Raw genomic sequence first — 21811 nt, 5'->3', positions numbered from 1 at the left:
CCTTATATTATAGGGCATAATATGTCCCTGGTTCCTCAACCCAGAGCCCTGGAGGACTCTGACTCCACTCCCTCTTTCATGTCCCCATCTAACCAATCACTAATTCCTACCCACATTTCTTCTCAATTGCCTCATGATTCCATTTTTTCCCTTTCTGTTTCCTTGGTCAGCACTCTCCGCATGTCTTCACACCACAAAACTACAAGATTCACATAGTTCACTGAAGGCCAACTGTTTTCTCTATTTTATTTAATCAATGAGAAAATGGCACACCGTACGTGGAGCACATCCCTATACATAACAATATATGAGATGGCGAGTGAGCTGTAGAATGATTGACCTTTTCCCAAATGACTGCAATAGTGGATGCATGAAACCACATCTCTCTGGAGAAAAAGGAATGGGGAGAACTTAGCCAGCTGTCTCCTCTAAAGATATTTCATTTCCCGTGGTTTCCACCCCCACCCCCAACCCGGTTTTCTTTTGCGAGAATCCCACATATTCTGTCAGCTCCTTTTGAATTATTTAAATCTGAGTTCTAAACGATGGAGGCCAAAGCAAACTCTGAGCCAGGAATATCCTCCCTCTGTAGCAGAAGTCAGAAATGATGCTCAGTCAAGGGCAGTCTGAGCCTCAGGCACTACATAGAGAGCAAAGGGAGGAGTCTTTGAGACAGAAATAAAAAATGTAATTGAAATCACAGGGCAAGGAATATGTATGCTTAAGATGTATGAAATGCACAAAAATTCAATAAAAAATATATATTGTAAAAAATTTAATAGAGGACATGGAGTCAAATATGGTGGTGAGATAGGGAAGGGAGTCTGAATCTGATCAAAATGTGTTGTATGAAATTTTCAGAGTCAATAAAATATTATTTTTAAAGAATGGTGGCTTGATGTCAGAGAGAGAATGTTATTGGCTAAATCAGGGGATTTATGCTGGAATGAGGACTAGGAGTTACTCCATCAGCTGTGAAGTCCTTGAAAGCTGAATTGAGCTTTTCTCTTTCTGGTGCCTTTGCATCTACTGCAGTGCTGGCCAACACAGTACATACTCTTTTAAAGAAAAGGTCTGAATAGCAGGGTAGCCAGCTGTTAAGCCAGATTTAGCTCACTTCCAGCATGGTACATGGCTTGACCAAGGATCCATAAATTATTAAATTCATGAAGACGGAAATATTCAGGTCCCTACCCCAAGACACTACTCATCTCATAACTATTTATTGAACAAACAAATAAGAGAAAAAGAAGGTGGGAAAGAGAAAGGCAGGGTAAGGAAGAGTGGGGTACAATCCACTGTCATTGTGATTAATTTCTGCCATACTACCGTCTCATGGTCCTCATTGAGAGTTATTTCTAATAATTAACAATGGTAGTCCTTACTGATACATGCCTTAAATTCCTAGTACCTGATGAGGAAAACAGAATTCTGCATGTTAAGTCATACATCTCTGGTCATGCTATAAATGTCTAGCATCACTTACATATATTCTAGGCCTTCCTGAACTTCATCCTCTAGTGGATATGGCCTTCCTCTTGGCTTTCAGAAAAATCACTTGTATTTCATTTATGACAAACACAATTTAGTATTTCTCACGGACATGTTTATGTGTGATAATGGAGGTATCACCTCTTTCTGAGTAATAGTCCCAGTTATAAACACCTCCTCAATGCTACAACCATGGGGAGAGCTGGAGTTTCAAATTTCAGAAGTACAAACTTTGTGGTCACGGTAGTGAAGATCTTATATTTGTTTGTTATGTTCTATTCACAGCTTGAATGTTCTTTCATCTATCTAAGCCTGTTGACACCTTTCTTTGAAGCCTAGATGCTAATTTTTAAGAAGAGCAAGAATTCAAGTGCACAAGAAATGTTTTTCTATTTATAGTATGAATATTTAAAATTGTACTATATGTTTCTGACAACTTCCACTTAGCTCCCCACATGCAAGGTCCCAGTGCATAGTTCTTCACTGCATACGAAAGTCAAAATGATGATTTAATTCACCAAGATAAGTAACTAATGACAGATTAATCAAAGCAACCATGTCTTTACAGCTGAAAAGAAAAATACAGAGCTGCTCTTGTAGTTCAGAAAGCAACCTTTATACAGATCCATTAATTATACTTACTGCTGAGTTGGCAAAGGAAACCAAAATGCCCAAAGAAAACAAGCCCAGTAGTGGTCCACCAACCATGCCAAATATGCTGAGTGCTGCCTACAAAAATAATATAAAGTCAAGAGTCAGCAATCACAAATCCAAACAAGATGTTTCAAGTAATTGCATCAGGTGAGTATTAAAGTATTTGGTCTCCTCCGAAAACTAATAATCTTATTTATGGCAGTCTTGTTATTGGCAAAGAGATCGTTAGCACTTGGAAATGTCTGCTTTTCAGTCCTGATTGTCTATTCCTTCAGGTACCCTCAAAGAAGGCAACAAAGGGCTGGAGAGATGGCTCAGTGGTTAAGTGTGCATATTGTTCTTGCAGAGGACCTGAGATCAGTTTCTAACACCCAAGTCAAGCAGCTCACAACCACCTATAACTCTAGCTCCAAGGAATTTGATGTCCTCTTCTGGCCTTTGTGGGTACCCGTACTTACATGCACATACCCACACAAAGACACATGCGCATGCATGCACACACATTTTTAAAAACTAAAAAATAATTTTTTTAAAAGACAGCAAAAAAGCTGGGCGTGGTGGCACACACCTTTAATCCCAGCACTTGGGAGGCAAAGGCAGGTGGATCTCTGTGAGTTCCAGGCCAGCCTGGTCTACATAGTGAGTTCCAGGACAGCTGGGGCTACAGGGAGACCCTGTCTCAAAAAGACAAAAAAAAAAAAAAACAGCAAAAGGGGCTGGAGGAATGGGTCAGTCTGTAAAGTGCTTGCCCCACAAGCATGAGGACTTGAGTTCAGTTCCCAGCACAACATAAAAGCTAAGTGTAGCAGCATATTCCTGTACCTAGTGCTGAAAGGCAGAAGCAGGAGTATTCCTGCAGCTTGATAGTCAGCTAGTCTGACTGAATTAGTAAACTCCAGGTTCAGTGAGAGACCCTGCCTCAAAACATAAGGTGATGACCAATTGAGGAAGATACCCAATGTTGACTTCTGGTCTACACACACACATGCACAGAGAGAGCGTGAGAGTGAGAGCAAGAGAGAGAGAGAGAGAAACATGTATACATACACACCAAAAAAGGCAACAAAATGCCAAAAGTTAGAGAGCGTGAAACCATTACAGCACCCTTATGAGTGCATAAATTAAGACCATGTTTTACAGCCTTGTTCTCTACATCACAGCACTCCTTATGTTGTGTTTTCGTGGTCTCAAAACACACCTGCAAACAACTGTTAATAAGAGCTACAAAATGGCTAGAGATGTGACAAAGTCCATGAGCATTACTAATCTAGCATGATAAGCATGGAACTAAGTTGAAAAATGGGATTTAAAATAATTGATCCAATGGTATAGAAGAAGACTTAAAATCTAGTTGGATGATTGAAACTTTTACTTTGATATGTAGATTCTAAAGCCATGAGGCTGAAAAATTGCAACATGAACCATGAGGAGATGCAAGTCATGGGAACTTCCAAGAAATGTATGTGCTTAATAATCTAATGCCTGGTTTTTACGACTAAGCAAGAGAGATGCATAAAGGTTGGTCAATGATTACTAAATTCTAGTTTATAGGAGAAGTAAGTTCTGGTGTGCTAATGTATAATAGCATGACAGCACATAGCTATTATGAACTACATGTTTCAAAATATCTACAAGAAAGCATTTTGAACATTTTAACCACTAAAAATGATAAATATTTATGGATATAGATATATTTAGGCTCATTTGAATATCATAAAATACATAAATGTTTTGAAACATCACATTATAGTCCATAAATATGTACAGTTTACATGCCAATTAAAATGTTTAGAGAACTGATTAAAGGATAATAACTTGCTTAAACTTAAAATAGCCAATAAGTAAAAGAACATGGGTTTGAATAAAGGTAATTCTAACACTCCCAACCTCAAAAAAATAGATAAGACCATGGTAGAGCAAGGACACATTGACTTGTCCACCAAGGAAAGAAGCTTAACAAAACAGAATGATTAGTTCAGAGAAGAAATCAAGGAAATGTTAGAAGATATGGACTAAAGTCCTTGATTTAAATGAATTGCTCTCAAAAGTTTACCTCATAAAGTAGAGAAAGTGTGGATACCACAAAAGAACTAGAGGAGTATATGAGCTCAAGGATGCTATCTGGAGTCTGTTCTCAGTGGAGTCCAGCAGGATGTGAGATAGGCTCCACTGAGAAGTGTGAAAGATATGACATGGCAATGAAGCCAGTAACTATGTTTTGTGAACCAGGCTTAGAAACAAAGGGAAGATGCTCAAAAGAAGATCTGTTAGAGAAGACCTTGTTTAATGATGAAGAAAGGAGTTGGGCATTTGGATTGGAGTTAGGAGGGGTTTTTTGCAAGATCTCACCATACAGTACAGAGTGTAGTCAGAGGTGGAGGTGGCTCAAGAGACCATTGGAAAATATACCAACAAAAGTATTTCCAGAATAGTCAAAGCTGGTGAGTGACTCTGTATAGCTATCCTGGGTATAAGACAGGAATGTTATCAGTGAAAGCATCTTCCCATCAGTGGAAAAGTTGGTGTTTAGCTGTCTAGGTCAGTGAATGGATAGGACATGTCACTTTAAGAATATGAATGAGGCTTGTAGGAAATGAGCCAACTTGGGAGCACCCTGCAGCATAATTTCCAGTAGAGATATTCTGCCCTTATAGTACATGACTGGCTGGGTATTACCTCATAGGCTGTGGGATTGTAGAGGCCTGGAGAGTGGATACTGGTGTAAGAATTTCAGCTACACAGCAATTCCCATGGCATCTCTACCATCCACTTTTCTGAAGTCTCCCCGCCCCCTTTATTGTGGCCAGATTGATCATTAGATTGATCTATTGATTTTAGTATGTTTGTCCTAATGAAAGTTTCCACAAGAATGGCTCAAAGCACACGAACGAGGCAGAAATAGACTTTACAAGACCCACTGTGGAGGTCATACTTCACCAACTTCTTGGCCAGAGCCACTCTTTCCCAATTCTCCCATAGAAATGAGTGTCGGTGGGCCTATCAACAATCATGGGTTTGGGAGGAGCTTATGGGGACCTACACCTCCCTGACAAACTATTGGCTGCTGATAGTTTCTGGAGGAAGGGCGGTCATTATCTTCAATTGTGTACCCACCGAGGAGCCCAACAAACTCTAGCAGACAGTTCTAAACCCATGTCACACCGATGAGCCTGGTTAAACTCGGTCTCAAAAATCAAACAACAACAAAAATGCCATGAATGTAGGAAGAGGACTGTGGAGGGGGGAACACTGACAGAAGAGTGGGGGAGATTATGGGGGTTATAATAATCAGAATGCACGTTATATATTTATGAAACTGTCAAAGAACAAACGCAATAAAAGTTCATTCTTTTCAAAAGAAAAAATTTAGAGGACGAAGTATACACAGTTAGGAGCAGATGGCTAATGAACGGACTAGTAGACTCTCCATCCAGAATTTAAGTCAATTGTCCCCCTTCTTGATATCTGTGTTCAGACCGTGTCAGTCATCAGTTGTTTCCCCCACAAAGGGAGTTGCCCCTATTCTTGCAGGAGCAAGCTTTGTTGGAAGATTTAGACAAGATTTAGGCTCAGAAATTCCCAGGGTCAGGTTGCATCACCGTATTAGTACATACATATTAATTGATACATAGTATCAACTCCGAAAGACATTTAAATGAGTCTGCAGCTGTGATTAGTCTTGTTGTCATCATCTGCCTCATAGCTTACTACATATCTATACCTAACATGACAAAGGGCTCCTCCTTCAGCTTGACTGGACTTCAAACTCAAAGTGGTATCAAAATACAGGATTTTCCTTTACCCTTTTAAGTGCTATCAGACAAAGCTACCTAAATAGAAAGTGTAGGATCCAAAGTTTCATCACATAATATGAAAAGGTCAGATTTAAATCAAACTTCACTCTTAATGATAAGAAACAAGACATCAAAAAGTTTCCTAATGCATAATTTCATTTGAATGGCCTTCTTTTGTGTGTGTGAGTATATGTTCATGTTCACATGTGTACTCATGTGTGCAGGTACACATGCACATGTATGTGAATCTGTATGGAGGCCAGACATTGACATTGCATGTCTTTCTCAATCATTCTCCACCTCATTTCTTGAGACAGCGTTTCTCAATAAACCCGGAGCTTATGCAGTAGCCAGCAAGCCCCAGGGACTGACCTCACCAGTGCTGAGTTTACAGGTACACCTGGATTTTTTATGTGGGTGCTAGGGATCCAATGTCAAGTCCTCATGTCTCTACAGCAAATACTTTCCCTACTGAGTAATCTCCCAAGCCCTTTTTATAACGGTCCTTAAAAAAAAGTATTATTGGGGTTGGAGAGATGGCTCAGAGATTAAGACTACATGATGCTTTTACAAAGGACAGAGGTTCAACTCCCAGCACCCATATGGTGGCTCACAGCTGTCTATATCTCCAGTTACAGAACATCTAATAACATATTCTGGTCTCTGTGGGTACCAGGCATGCACATGGCACACATACATGCAAATATACATATTGTGCTGGATAGCTTTAGTTGTCAACTTGACACACCTGGGTAGAGGGTGACTCAAGTGGAAAATTGTCTCCATTGGACTGACCTGTGGCCATGTTTGTTCAGTATTTTCTTGATTTTTGAGTCATGTGGGAGGGCCCAGCCCACTGTGAGTGGTGCCACCCTGGGCAGGTTGTTCTCTGTTGTATAAGAAACGAGGTTGAGCATGGGCCAGGGGAGCAAGTTCCTCTATGGCCTGTGCTTCAGCTCCTGCCTCCAGGCTCCTGACCTACATTCCTACTTTCAGGTCCCTTGGTAATGAGTTGTGACGTGGGGGATGTAAGCCAAATAAAACCTTTCCTCTCCAAGTTGGTATTAGTCAGAGTGTTTTGTCACTGCAACTGAAGGCAAACTAGAACATACAGAAAATATACTCATACACACAAAATAAATATAAATGTATCTTTTTAAAATTATTACATTTCAATTAATTTATTTGTGTTTGTGCCACAGTCTGTCTCTGTCTCTCTCTGTCTCTGTCTCTCTCTGTCTCTCTCTCTCTCTCTCTCTCTCTCTCTCTCTCTCTCTCTCTCCCTGTATGTGTGTATGTGTGCGTGTATCAGAGAACAGTTTGTAAGAATCAGTTCTCTCCTTCCATCGTGTGGATCCTGGGGCTCAAACTCAGTTGTCAAGATTAGCAATGGGTGACTTTGCCCATGGAGCTGTATCACTGACTCACTTTACAGGAATGGGGATAGGTTAGAAGCTCCCAGATGTCAAGGAGGGAGTGAGGACAGGGAGAGGTAGGTGAGGCTATTGAAGGTAATAAGAGGGATCTTGGTGGTGACTGAATCATGCTGTATCTTCACTGTTTCAGTGCTGATATCCTGGCTGTGACAGTGTCCTATCAAGATGTTGCCATTGCAAGATGTTTCTGCAAAATATTGCCACTGAATAAAGGATATATGCAATCTGCCTTGTTCTCATAATTTCATGGAAATCTACATTTATCTTAAAATTGTATTTTTTAAAAAGTTAGAATTAGTTCAGTCACCTCTGTCCCTTAATATATATGAGTGTACACAGACACAAAGAGAAAGCTTGAAGATGGATACATGAACATTAAAAAGAATGATTTCATGATCATGGGTTCAACCTGCAGGCTCAGCTCTTACCTGTAACAAAGCTCCCATGAGCGATGCCACAGCAGCCATTCCAATGCACAGGGCTCCATACAGCACACCTACAGGGACACCATAAGAAGCAGCGTAAAACAGACCCAGAGGATTACAGTTCTCAATAAAATGAGCCACCAAGCCTTTGAGTCAAGTAACACTACTGAGGTGAAAATGACCACACACATCAAAGCCAGCAAGGTGAGGAAAGAGGTATTTTCCTACGAGATCAACAGGGCCCAAAGAAGACAAACATAGCCCTTATACTGCGCCCAGGATTAGTCACAACAGTACTTTTTATAAGAAAAGAATCCCTGGAATTAACTACAGGGATTGTAAAGTTCAGCACCACTGTGTTCTCATTTAATCCTCCACAAACATTTGTCTATGAAGGGAGGCTCCGGTCTCTGCTCGGCATGCTCAGGACAATAAGGAAGAAGGGATAGTAAACACCAGACAGGACCCTTCTGACTTTCTGCTTTCTTTGTTCTGGGAAGTGGTAATCCACACCAAGGGGTGGTTTGTGCTCTTTAGTCCTCCCTCTCATAATCCCCACCAGCATTCGCAGGCCTTTCCTGTTAAACTAGCGGAGAAAGGCCCCTGTAATCCGTATCAGATTCCTCCTTCCGCCCAGTTGTTTCCTCCAAACTGCTTTACAGAAATTCTCAATGCACCACTGGTTATCAGATGGTAGAATTTTTTTCTTTTAATTTTACTGTTTTCCATAATTCCTTCAGGAGCATGTGTTCATTTTAAAACGAAATAATACAAACCTCTGAAGTATTTTATTTAAAAAAAAATACATTCAGAAAAAAATACTGGTAATTGATTAGTATGATTTCCCATGCTCAAAAATCAAAAAGAAAGAAAAACAAATGAGAAATTTATCATTATAGAATCAGGGCATTCCTTCAGTTCCCATTCCTATCTTGACTTTTCTGAACACTCACACTTTTGTTAAACATATTAATAAATGATCTTATCCCACCTGAAAGAAAAAGTTACTGTACTTTTTCCTTTTTTTTTTTTTTTACAAAGAGTTCTTGTTGCAATAGTGTTTCCAAGTTATTTGGTTTGATTATTTTCCATTTGATAAGTCATCGCTGGTCACCATTAAGGTTTTGGGTGCTCAAAATTACTGAAAAGTCACTCAAGTCAGCTGTCCTGCTGCTGTCTATGATGTCCTTAACTACACATGCCTCAATGTAATAAAAATAAGACCCTTCAAAATGAGTTAAAGTCAGTCCAGGCATGGTATCACATGTCTGTAATCTCAGCACTCAGGAGGCTGAGGCAGGAGGACCATGAGTTCAAAGCCAGACCGAGCTGCATTGCAAGACCCTGACTCAAAGGGGAAAAAATGAGTCTTATCATTCTTAGTAATTATCATCAAGGAAAACCAGTGAGGATTCTTGGACATTGTCCTTTCTGATTCATTTAAAATTAGATTTTTTTTCTTTATTTAGATTAGCTCCAGACACCTGTGAACTCATAGATCCTTCTGACTCAGCCTCCAGAGGGATTACAAATCTTGTTTGCATATATGATCAGCTTTGCACTGTCCTAAGCATGTGTACATGAGTATATGTTCACTCCAAGAAGCACTTATGATTTTTCAGAAGAAAAGAGTTTATAGTGTCTTCAAAACAAAACTAAAGCTTCTCCCTGAGCTAAAATGAAATTGTGAGAAAGGAAACTTACTCAATCCTTGGGAAATCCAAGAAAGAGCCCTCTCTGAGAGTGATTTGAAGTATGGTTTGATGAGATCCTCTACAGTTACCGCTGCTAAGGCATTAATGCTGGAGGACACTGTGCTGTAAGAGAGGGAAAACCTTTTATTTATAATATGTTAACTTTAATGATACTTTCAGTGGGAATGAGGAAGAGGAAAGCAAACTGACACTTATGAAATATAACCAGATGTCTGCATTATTTTTAATGAACTTAATGTCCTCTTTCTGCAAGCTATTACCATTCAAGAATGACTCAAGCAACATTCATAGGCTAGACAGTAAAAAAGAAAGGATAAGTTAGTGTTGCTTCTGTGTTTGGGTTCACCTTCTGTATCTATGAAAACAATTTGCACATATTACTCAGGATTATCACATACCAACTTTAAGATATATTTTTGTGCATAAAAGGACTGCTATAAGTCTTCAATAAAACATGCCATAAATATCAATAGTATTAATTTCCTAAATCCTCACTAGAGTACACTGCACATGTGATAATAATTTCGAAACACAAGAAAGTGCAAAGAAGGAGTTCATCGACAAGGCACAGGATTCTTTAGAAAATGTATTCAACGTGTAATGATTCAATATTTAATTATTCAACAAGTAATTCGGAAATTTAAGCCTGATTTTACGGGTGACCATGCTTTAGCCACACATATGTTTTAAACCAAGATTGAAGTCTCTCAAGTTTGATCGTCAATAAAAGCTACTATCAAGTGATCATCATTACTGTGACCATTTATGGTTGGCAACGGTGTGTTAGAAAGCAGAGACCTGGGAGGCTGAAAAGATGGTTTAGGGGTTAAGAGCACTGGCTGCTTTTGTATAAGACCCAGATTCAGTTCCCAGCACCCACCATCCATAACTCTAGTTTCAGGGGATCTCAATGCCCCCCTTTTGGTCTCTGTAGGCATTGTATACATAGGTGCACTTACATACATGCAGATCAAACACTCATACACATAAAAGAAAAACAGAAACCGGAGACCTAGCTAAAAGTAGAGTCTGATGACAGGAGAATGATGCCACAGAGTTAAGAATGAGACCAACAGAAGGATGCATGGAATACTTGCCTGCTTTAGGCCATTTGTGCCAGAATCATCTTTGTCTCTCAAAGTAACTGGAAGGAAGAAAGGGAGGAAGGAAGGAAGGAAGGAAGGAAGGAAGGAAGGAAGGAAGGAAGGAAGGAAGGAAGGAAGGAAGGGAAGAAAATCCTAGGGAGATTAATTTTAATTATCAACTTGATTGGATCAGGAAATACCTATAGGATTAGCCAAACAAATTCTGGGTTTGTCTGGGTCCTGAGGGCTCTGACACAACGAATGGATTAATCCCTTCATGGGCTCTACTATAATAACATTCTTGAAGCATGGTAAAAATGTAGGAAGTAGAGCCTGCTTGAATGAATAGATCACTGAGAGAATATCATTAGGGGCTATATCTTGCCCTAGCTTCTTCCATGAAGAAGTTCTTCCATCACCTGTTCCCATCAGCATGATGCTGCACCTAAATGATCAGGGCCAGGTGACCATGGTGACCATGACCCTCTGAAACCATGATCCAAATTCAGTAATTCCTTCCTAAGTTATTTCTCATGCACTGGTCACAATAACAGTAAAACTAGCACCGAGTTTTATAGGAAATGACATGTTCCATACCTTAATGTCCCACTGTAAGCACAGGCCACAAAAAGTCCAGGGACTCCTGGATAATCTTGCAAAATGTCAAGTACCAAATAAGGCATAAGCTGAAAAATTACAAAATTTACATCCAAGTTTCAGTTGGTTTTAAATAGTAGTTAACAAAATTAAGACCTAACAAATGTTATATTCTTCTAAAAAAATGAAGGAAGATACTCTATGTATGTCCAAATTTTAAAAATTAAAGTCTCTGTTTGCCAACACTTAAAAGTAACAATTAGCACAAAGGTCAAGTGGGCAGTTTTTTGGATTGAGGCAAATGTGGCTTTGATGTTTTCATTCCTCTGAGCCTCATTTCCCTCACCTGTAAAGTAGGGGTAATAATACTAGTGTCATGGTTACCATGAAAATTCATTTACATAATCTATGTAAAGCTTGAAGTCTATACTATATATGATCTATGAAAAAATAAACTACTTCAAGAAAATATTTTATACTCATCTATGCTTCCTGAATCAATCAATGGAGTTTTTAGTTGCTTGTAGTATGAAATATGCTGACAGAACATAGCTGGGACACAAACTATGCTGACCTGTTAGATCTGGAAGACAAATTGTTCATAAACGAATGGTTTAACAATATCCATAAACATCTACAGTTCTGTGAAAGCTGTATACTCTTTATTAACTATGTTTAGATTTTGACTTCCAGTGCTGAATGTTTTCTATCTAACATGTGGCTTGAATTTTTTCCAGATATTTCAATAATTTAGTTTTAGATACAGAAACCTTCCTTCTTGCTGTAGCTACTAAAAATCTTTTACCAAGTGCTTTATGGAAGTAAATGTCCTGTAATTGTGGTGGGTCACCTGTCCTCTTGATCAAGGAGGCCGAGGAGACCCCACCAGATGGTCTTGAACCAGTGTCCAGTCTACAAAGAAGAGGGTCAACACAGAGGAATCACTTCCTCCATGCTTCCAAGCGAAGCCAACCATGGTCAAGCAGGACCTTTGGCTTATCTTCACATAGGCAGAACTGGTAAAAGAAAGGAGCCAGGGGCTCCTCCCAAGCCCATGTGACCCCTGAGGAACAGATCCTCAAACAACCTTAAGAGTAAAAATAAACTGGTTTATCTGGGCCAACTGCATGGCCTTAAACATCCAAAAGGAAAGTATAACCAAAGATTAAAGGGGTCAATATAATTTCTTAAGAGTCCATATGCATAGCTAAAGGCTATATAACAAGCAACAATGCCAGATAGGAGATACCTTCTTTTGAGTTGTTGGCCAGGGCGACCAAAGGGACTCCCATATAGTATCCCAACACAGAACTGGGAAAATGAACAGCAGACCCTAATCTTATCTAAAGGAGTATTGACAACTGATTGCTGCTAGATGAGGAACAGCTGACCCTCCTAAAACAAAGACCTGTAGATAGGATGACTAGATTCACCGGATGGACAAGTAGTGGGGAATGGCTGGGGGTGCCAACAACACAGTAGACAGTACCAGAGATATCAGAGTATAGGGGTTCTATTGGGGGGTGGGGGGGCTATGGAGGGTGTCATCTGGGAAGTGGGTGTATAGCCAAATAAGATGGTTTGGGATGTTCTGTGTGATATACACACACAAAAAAAAATCAACAAATTTTAAAAACTGTATTATATTTGAGGAGGAAGCATAGAAATTTACATCATGCTAATTAGTAGAGGCAATAAACATTACCATTGAAATCTACCCGATGACTTCATACACATACACAGGCGCCAGGGATCCAAGTGCAACCAATTATGACTAGTAATAATCAGATGCATACAGATTAGAGATGCATGCGCCAACATCTCAGTGTTAGTAGCAAAAACAATGAGTCTTTCTGCAAGGAACAATATATTCTAAAATGAAAGGGAGATCTTTTTAAAGGTTAAAAAACTCATTCAATTTTATGACTTACAGGTCTTATAGTGAGTTCAATATTGTATAACTGTATTAACTCAACTGTGAATCTAGAAATTTGCACCCACTTGTGAAAGAGATGTACTCTTGCTCTGGAGTGTGTTACTGAATATGTTAAAGCTGTAGTGAAATGCTTCTGCTAATCATGTAGTTATTAAAAATTAAAAAATAATGATTAAAAAATAAGAATTTAAAAAAAAAAGATGACTAACTATATTGTGCCCATTTACTGTGTCTCAATGGGGATAAGAACTTTTTGATACAACTAAATACACTTTTTAAATATTATCAATACACACGTGAGAAAGATGTGATACCTGGTCAGCTTGTGACACTCTCTTAGCAGTCCAAGGATCACAGTCATGGTATCTGGAATACAAGGCAAGCCCACAGAACACAGAGCAGATAAGGATCACCCAGAGGCCCACAAGGTTGATGTAGAGAGACCTGAAATGGGTGAAGCAAGCCAGAAAGTGACAGTTGTATTTTCTATCCCAGAGACTAAGAAAACTGTTACATGAACAGAAGATAAGCTCATGATTATTCCTAATAAATGCATTTAATTTGGTTATCAAGAATGATGATTTGTTCTATCTAATCCTCCTCTTCTGGTCAATCAACAATACATCTAGAAGTATTTTCTACAGATGATATTTTGCCATTGAATGAGTGTGTCCTCCTGGTTAGACTTCACCAATATCCATAGCTTTATACTGGCATCTAATTATACTATGTCATGAAATAAGTGTTTTAATATGCAACAAACCAAAAACTATTATGCTTTTTTCCTTAAAAAAATTAGTTATAAATGGCTCGACATGGTCAGTAACTACATACCAATTCACCAAAGTTCTTATAGCATAGCTTATAAAACCACCCACTAAGTATGAAAAGCAATCCTCTGTTCCCCAGACAGGGTTCTTCTCAAACCATGTTTTCTCTTACCCACTGTCTGCATTCACATCCCATTACTTGAACTTAAAAAAAAAATTTACTAGACTCCTAGAATGTGTGGGTCCAACACAGCATTCTACAAAACTCCCCATATGATGTATAGTGGTTCTTGTACTCATTTTATGAATTTAGAACTGAGGCTCTGTGAGACTAGGATCTGTACAGAATCACTCAAGTAACAAGAATTAGAACAGGGTTATAAACACCAGTCTGATGCTGAAAGTACAATGCGTGTACATACATACTCTGGAACACTTTCTCTGTTGTACTATTGTTTCATGGAACTGATTTTGCTTCACAGGATTATTTTACTACTCACTGGTTGTGTATCCTTTTCCAATTTGATGTTGTTTCCGCACATCAAAAGCTATATAGAGAGTTTTGTCTTGTTGGTCTCAAGCAAGCTAGCAGGCATTCTACAACTGAGCTCTTGCTTATGATTTTTAATTTCCATATATTATTTAAATGCTTATTTACTTGGTAAGGTTGTTTTACTTAATACTTACTTAAATATTTTCAAATATTTGATTGCAAACATATAGTACCACTTTGTTCCCCTTGTTTTTTGCATGTTCACATGCACATGTGTGTATATGCCTGCATATGTGCATGTGTGTGTATGTGTATGTTGCTGAGGATAGAATGCAAGACCCTATGCATGACAGACAAGTGCTCTTCTACTGAACTGCAGCTCCAGCCGGCTTGGACCTTTTGTAACCAAGGATATCATTTGGAATTTCTCTTGGAATTTTATGATACAAATGACTTAAGTTGGATTAAACTTGGCTTAGGAAGAGTTCCCATAAAAACAACTGATAGTGGGTAATACACTATAGTTTGACTTACAATTTTGCATGAAGTCTGCTTTTACAGGAAATATATCTCTGCACTTGGGACTGGTTGATACCGTAGATTGTGGACCACGTGAAGGTCCCTCCAATGATAATTGTCCAGAAACTGTGTCTTTGCAAAGGATTAGGATTAAAGCTGGATGAAAAGAAAAAGGAAACAAATATAAGCTGTTAGGAAGTGACTAAAGAAAATCTTCTAGAACACTTTGGGATGCAAGCAATGTGTACTTATAGACATACATAAACTATTCAAACTTATAAAGTAATACCAAAGATGCAAATATTTCTCATTTAAGTTCAATTAAAGAAACGCTATGATTTCCAGATACTGGGGTATTCTAGATGGAATTAGGAGGAAATCCATGTTCTTACCAATTTGAACGCTTAGATAAATTGTTCTCCCTTGGTCTTGGGAATTGCTGATAAACGAGTTGGCCATTTTATAATCAAGACCACCCACTAAGACCACCATCAAGACCACCCACTAATAAAGAGTAGAGAGATCCAAAGTATACTAGCTGAATAGATATCACACTCAAGTGAAGACAAATGAATACATTTTATGTATACAATTTCTTTTCTAGCACATGTAAGCTTAAGAAATCAACGAAGTGCCGAGGTTTTAATGGTTAAAATTATAATGTCATTATAATTATACTTTCTTAAAATTCTGTGTGCATAAGTTAAATAGTAACAATTTAAAATCACTTCATGACATACACACAAGCCCAAAATACTATGATTAAAAGTTCCACTTCTATGTTTGAAGTATCCCACAACTCTTTTTAATACATCACCTTGGAAAGGAGGATTCTGTTCATCTCGCATATAGAATATGAGCTCAAAAAGTTCCCACAAAATTAGCTTTCATGAACATTTTCTGGAAATTATAAAATTGAGCCTCTATCCCATGATCTAGCACTTAATGTGAAAATAAAACTGTTTTGGGAGTTCCCACCCTTTCTCCCATGGACAGTTATCTACCATACTAGACAGCAGAAGTAAAGAGCCACAAGGATTCAGTGAGCTATCTGAAGCAACCAAGACAGGTTTCAAACACCTAATTTGGAGACTTTAGTTCTTTTCTTCATTTATTTCAACCAGAAAAGATACTTTGTCTTTCATACTCTCAAAACACTTCAAGCTGGTCTGAAACACAATAGGGATTTTGATTATCATTTAGTGGCTAACAATCTTCAAAGTTATGGTTATTATACTCTCTTACTTTATTTTTAAGCACCTCTTATTGACGTATAAATCTACCATTTCAATGCTAGAATAGGTGTATCCATGGTGTACAATGATAGTAATACTTTAGCAAAATGATTGGCTTTGTGCTCTATCCCCTCAGTCTGGGTTTCCAGGAAGAGACTCCTGCACAGCTTAATTCCTACACTGGTATTTTCTCTCTCCTGATAAAATCAATACAACTTCACTTTGGAGAAGCTACTCTTTCTCCATTACCTAGTCTGAAGGAACATCAGGTAAAATATCTTGCTCTGCCCTAACCAAGGACAGAATCATGGCCAAAGATAAACCAACTGGACTCTTTCTTTATTCAAAGTAAATAAATCAGGAAGTAAACAGAGAAACAAATATTGAAAATAGCTGAAGGCAATTCATTGACACTCATTTCTGTAAGTAACAGGATGATGCTGTTTGATTTCTGAAAAAAGCTTTTCTCACACTTTGTGACTATTTTCAGAAAATACAAGAGTCTTCAAGGCCTAAGTGGTTTCTCTTTATGCCTTCTGTGATAGTGCTTAAAATAAAGACTCTTCAAAATGTAGCTGTGTGTGGTGGCTCACAGCACTCAGGAGGCAGAGACAGATGGATCTCTGTGAGATCAAAACCAGCCTGGTCTACAAAGTGAGTTCCAGACCAGCTTGGGCTACAGGGAGACTCTGTCTCAAAAAACCAAAAAGAAAGAAAGAAAGAAAGAAAGAAAGAAAGAAAGAAAGAAAGAGAGAGAGAAAGAAGAAAGAGAAATTGCTGGCTCTCAGTGTGTGTCTCTGAAGGACTTCCTTTTCTTCTTTCACGGTCTTGTCACACTCTACTTCACACCTGTTCCAGACTTTAACCTCTGAAAGAAAATACTTTATTTCCTCTAAGGCCCTTCTCAGGAAAAAGAACCATCCAGTATCACATAACTAAAAGCCATCAGTCTGTTAACTTCTCAAAAAACTGGTTAAAAACTCCTTGCATGATTACTTACCATGCAAGTTTCAACTTTATGTACCATATCCCTAGTAGCTTATTTGTTTTCTGATATAAACTTACTATTTTAATAAATACATTATTTTTATAGAGAAAAGCAAAATGTATTTTTATTAACCAGGAGGTAAATAATACTTACTTCCAGAAGTTCAATCTTCCTCCATTAGAAGCATCACTTATAATTGTACTGATGCCACCTTGAGTTATTGAAGCTTGTATAATCACAGATGCAAATCCAGCTACCATGATTCCAACTTGAAAAACATCTGTCCAGACAACTGCTTTAAGACCACCCTTTGATAAGAAAGTGTATTAGGACTGATGTTTCTGTCAGACATGATTATCTATATGCTAATACATGTCAGATTAAAAAAAGTGCATTCAAAGGAGATGGCCAGGTTCAGAGAATTTTTACAAAGAAGGAGATATTTAACCCACCCTTTAAGCATAAGCAAAGATGGAAGTTCTTCCCAGTAGAGAAAGCAGTCCAGACAAAAGCAGAATAGGGTAAAACTATGTAGTCTGTTGAATGTAGTCAGATATATACTTCAGATTGGAGTGGCATGGTGCGGGAAGAGTATTAGGAAGACAACTCAGTGTTAGGCTGCAAAAGTCAGTGTGTGAATTTTAACCTATATACAGAGCTGATATTTAGTCTGCACCCAGATAACCATATCACTCATTAAGATGCTCAAACTGCTCTACACTAGTCATTGTCACAAGTTTCTCAAGAATGTCCCTTCAGCCTCTATGACATGGGTTTACCAGTTTCTAGCTGAGGATCTTGCTTCCTCTAAGATCCAGCAATCAGAGGATTAATATGTAAACTATCAAAAATTATATGAATTTGCATTGTGCAAAAGACCCAGTGCTATGTCTATATGATTGCTACATATTTTGTCACCTTGTCTATAGCCAATGGAAAGTTATCACAAGTATCTATGCTAAGGAATTGTATAAACACACATTTGACAACAGTCATAATGAATCCAGAGATAAGAATTAGGGACCCATGCAATGGTTCAGGTGAAAGAAAAAAGTTCTGATCCATGTTCTACTCAGGATCAGATTTTACCCTAGACCAAATATGGTCTTTAAAATATACTGTAAGAAGTCAAGAATAGAAGAGTAAATTAGGGTAGTCAGTTTTCAGCATGGGATTACTTGAAATTCCAGTTTTGCAAAGCAAGTAGAGTTCCAGGGAAATAATGTTCTTGACATACCAGTGTGCAATAGAATGTGCAGACCACCCCTGTTGCTACTACTGCGCCCCACAGGTCAAATCCTGTAACTGTAGGAAAAGAAGAGAATGCATATTCAGCTGTGAAATGTGCATAATAAAAATGCTTCCCCAAAATCATCAGGAAAGGAAGTTGTGAAATTTATTGAGCACCTAGCTCTATACCTACATTCTTAAAACTAGGACCAAATCTCATCAATGTCACTGAAACAAATGGAGTTGAAAATTGTATTTGATGAGATAAATGGACATGGTTGTTGTATAAATTTTCAGATACAATACACAGCCTCAACACTGGCTAAGCTAAATCTATGGAAAAAGTTATATTGTAACTAAGCTGAGAAACTGTTTGATTCTGTGAAGTAGTTGATCAGACTGAATGGAATCAAAGGGGATTTCCCATTCCTTCCCATTAGATTTGGTTCATATAAATGTGCTATTTCATCAGACCTTGATGTATGTGCTTTTAAGATAAGAATGGAGGGAGAAAAGTCTATTATTTGCTACCAGTGTGGAAGGATAAATTTTTTTCAGCCACTAAGCTATCCTCTCCAGGTGGAAGGATAATTTTTTTAAAAGAAAAAAAGTAGTTACCTATCATATGTGAAGAATAAATGAGACAAAAAATGATAAAGCTATAAATCAGACTTCTCTAAACATTATTTCTATCTATAGATTTGACTTTGGACCCATGTATGCATTCTACATAATCATAAAATGTTAAATTTAAGGACTTCATAAAATTAAAAATTAAAAGCAACTATACCCCCAGACATGCAATTTACTATTTTCAAAACTAATAAGTAAAGGGAGGAAATTCAGAGACTTATCCTGTCTTTCCTACACAAATACTTTTTCGGAGTAACCAAGCAGTCAACAAAAGAAAGTTTCTCTTTATGTGTGTTCGTCCTAGTTTCTCTTTATGTGTGTTCTCCCTAATCAATGAAGAAGGGATTATAAGAATGGAACATCATATATAATAAGCTCTAAATAACCAATTAGCTAAATGCTTTTAACATTACCCAAAGAAACCATTCCAAAAATTTGACCTGCATTTTAAAAGTGCTGTAATCTCTAACTACTACTATTAGGAAACATAAAGGTATTGGTAAATATTAAATAACTTAATGGGGATACAATCGGTAAAACCAAGGACCTTAAATACTTGACAGGATAATGCAGTTTCTTCAATAAATAAACATAAGTTTAAAGTTGAAAACAAGTGGAGATCTTAAACTAAAAGAGAATTTTAGAGAATTTCAAACCACAATCAGTAAAAACAAAATGGGAAAAAATAGCAAAAATTTAATGTGTAAATTTCAACATCCTTCTCTTAGTGAGCAGTAGGACAAGCTTTAAGACCTTAGTAAAAGACTTCCTGGTAAGATGGTGGACTAGAAATTTTTGAAATTTCACAAATGAAGTGATAAGAAAGCTAAAAATGCAGAGAAACTAGATAAGGCATTGAAAAGGAAAGAATGACGCTGGATGCAGCTCATCATGTGGCTACCTAGAGGAGGAGAAAGGAAGGGAAAGCTTTACCAGAGGACTCTGAAGAAAAGACTGGCAGTGCTACCCACAGGGTAAGCCTATAGCTCTTGCAAGACTCAAATCCAGCTCTAGATATTGCTGAGCAAGCGACTTTGTCAGTAGAATGGGTTGATAGAGAAGAGGGGATGTCACAGCTCATAGGGCTGTGGCAGGGTGCCATCTTGAAACAGTTACTTCGGGAACCTAAGAACAGGGAACAATCCAAATCAGGAAGCCTGAATTCAATCAGTCCCAGAATGAGACGGTCCTGGGAGGCAACTGTGGAAGTGTCAAAGCAGAAGAAGGCTCAGCCCAGGCAGTGAAGTGTACAGGGAGAAGTATGCCCACCCTCAGTGCCTGGGAACAGACCTCATCAGCTGAGAAAAACTCTGGAGTTTAATATCCTCATCCTGCAGTAGGCAAGTAGAGCCACTTATCTGTGTGAGATTCACTGCTGAAGAGTCCAGGAACTCTGAGACTCTAGCATACTGCTTAGCATCCACAGACAGAGTGTGAGTAGAGTTTGTTTTGAAAGTATGAGGACAGGTCCATCTGTACAGATCTCAGGTACATGCACTCAAACCAGCTATAAAATTTTTAAATGTATGAACAGAATATACAAGATCCTTGAGATACCAAGAAAAGATCAAATCTATAATTATAGGCACAGAAGAAAGAGAATAAGTCCATGTCAAAGGCACAGAAAATATCTTCAGCATAAAATTTCACAAAATAAGGGAGAGGTCCAGCCAAGTACAAGAGGCATACAGAATACCAAATAGGACGAAAAAAGAAACTCACCACATCAGATTATGGTTAAAAATATTAAATACACAGGACAAAGAAAATGTAAACTATAAGAGAGAAACGCTAAGTCACATATAGAGTATATTACTTTTCTGTTGCTATGATAAAACACCATGACCAGGGCAACTTAGAGAAGGAAGAGTTTATTTGAGCTATGGTTCCAGGGGTAATGGTTCATAATGGCAGGGAAGGCATGGCAGGAGGAGGTGGCCTGAGTAGAAAGCAGAGCAATCACATCTTCAAGTAGGCAAAGGAAGCAGAGTGTGACTTGAAATTTGACAAAGCTTAAGAACTCTCAAAGCCTGCTCCCAGTGGCATACTGAACCTCCTAAAACCTCCCAAAACAGGATCACCAACTGGGGACAAAATGTTCAAGCACTTGGAGCCTATGTACCATCACATAAAGGCAGGCCTATGAGAAAAACAGCTGATTTCTCACAAGAAACTTAAAGGCAGAAGAGCATGGAGTGATGTATTTCAAGTTCTGAAAGATCAGAGCTTCCAACCTAGACTATTATCCCTAGCAAAACTGTCATAATTGATGCAGAAAAAAAATACATGATAAAAATATACTAAAGAATTTTATGATCATGAACCCAGCTTTACATAGGATACTGCAAGGAATTCTTCAAACTAAAGAGAATGATAAATACATTTAAGAGGCTACAAGTAAAAGGCAAAAGTAAAAGACGATAGAACTATAGTTAACTGAATGAGTATTAAGGAAACATCAAATACTATAAAGTAGAAAATAATGACAGGAATTAATATACACCTCTCAATCATATGTCTGAAAATTAATAGCTTCAGTTCCCTAATCAAAAGATACAGTCCAGCATATTTGATTTAAAATGACTTCCATCTATTTGCTGCTTCTAAGAAAAATCATCAAAGATAGACAGTATTTTAGGAGAAAAGAATAGAAAAAGGTATTCCAAACAAATGGAATTAGGAAACAAGCAGGCACCACTAAATTACTCAGAAGAAATTACTCAGAAGAAATAAAGTCACTTCATATTAAGGAAACAATTCATCAAAAGGGCATTACAACTCTAAACATATATGCACTGAACACAGGTCCA

The 21811-nt window shown here is 38.0% G+C and overlaps 1 protein-coding gene across 1 annotated transcript in view; it reads right to left on the bottom strand.

Annotated features, from left to right (window-relative positions):
* Slc5a8 (solute carrier family 5 member 8) overlaps positions 1 to 21811 on the bottom strand; it is a 47947-nt gene that overhangs the window by 10276 nt on the left and 15860 nt on the right. The window contains exons 4-11 of the mRNA XM_008832627.2: positions 18376 to 18443; positions 17292 to 17446; positions 14931 to 15071; positions 13448 to 13577; positions 11198 to 11286; positions 9505 to 9617; positions 7804 to 7871; positions 2134 to 2220 (exon numbers count right to left, since the gene is read on the bottom strand). Of these exons, the coding sequence (XP_008830849.1) occupies positions 2134 to 2220; positions 7804 to 7871; positions 9505 to 9617; positions 11198 to 11286; positions 13448 to 13577; positions 14931 to 15071; positions 17292 to 17446; positions 18376 to 18443 (851 nt within the window). The remainder of the gene's footprint in view (positions 1 to 2133; positions 2221 to 7803; positions 7872 to 9504; positions 9618 to 11197; positions 11287 to 13447; positions 13578 to 14930; positions 15072 to 17291; positions 17447 to 18375; positions 18444 to 21811) is intronic.

This window comes from Nannospalax galili, unplaced genomic scaffold (assembly GCF_000622305.1).
Source record: "Nannospalax galili isolate Female #2095 unplaced genomic scaffold, S.galili_v1.0 scaffold415, whole genome shotgun sequence".
Lineage (NCBI taxonomy): Eukaryota > Metazoa > Chordata > Mammalia > Rodentia > Spalacidae > Nannospalax > Nannospalax galili.
Note: the sequence above shows the minus strand (reverse complement) of the source record. Positions and strands in the feature narration are given on the sequence as shown.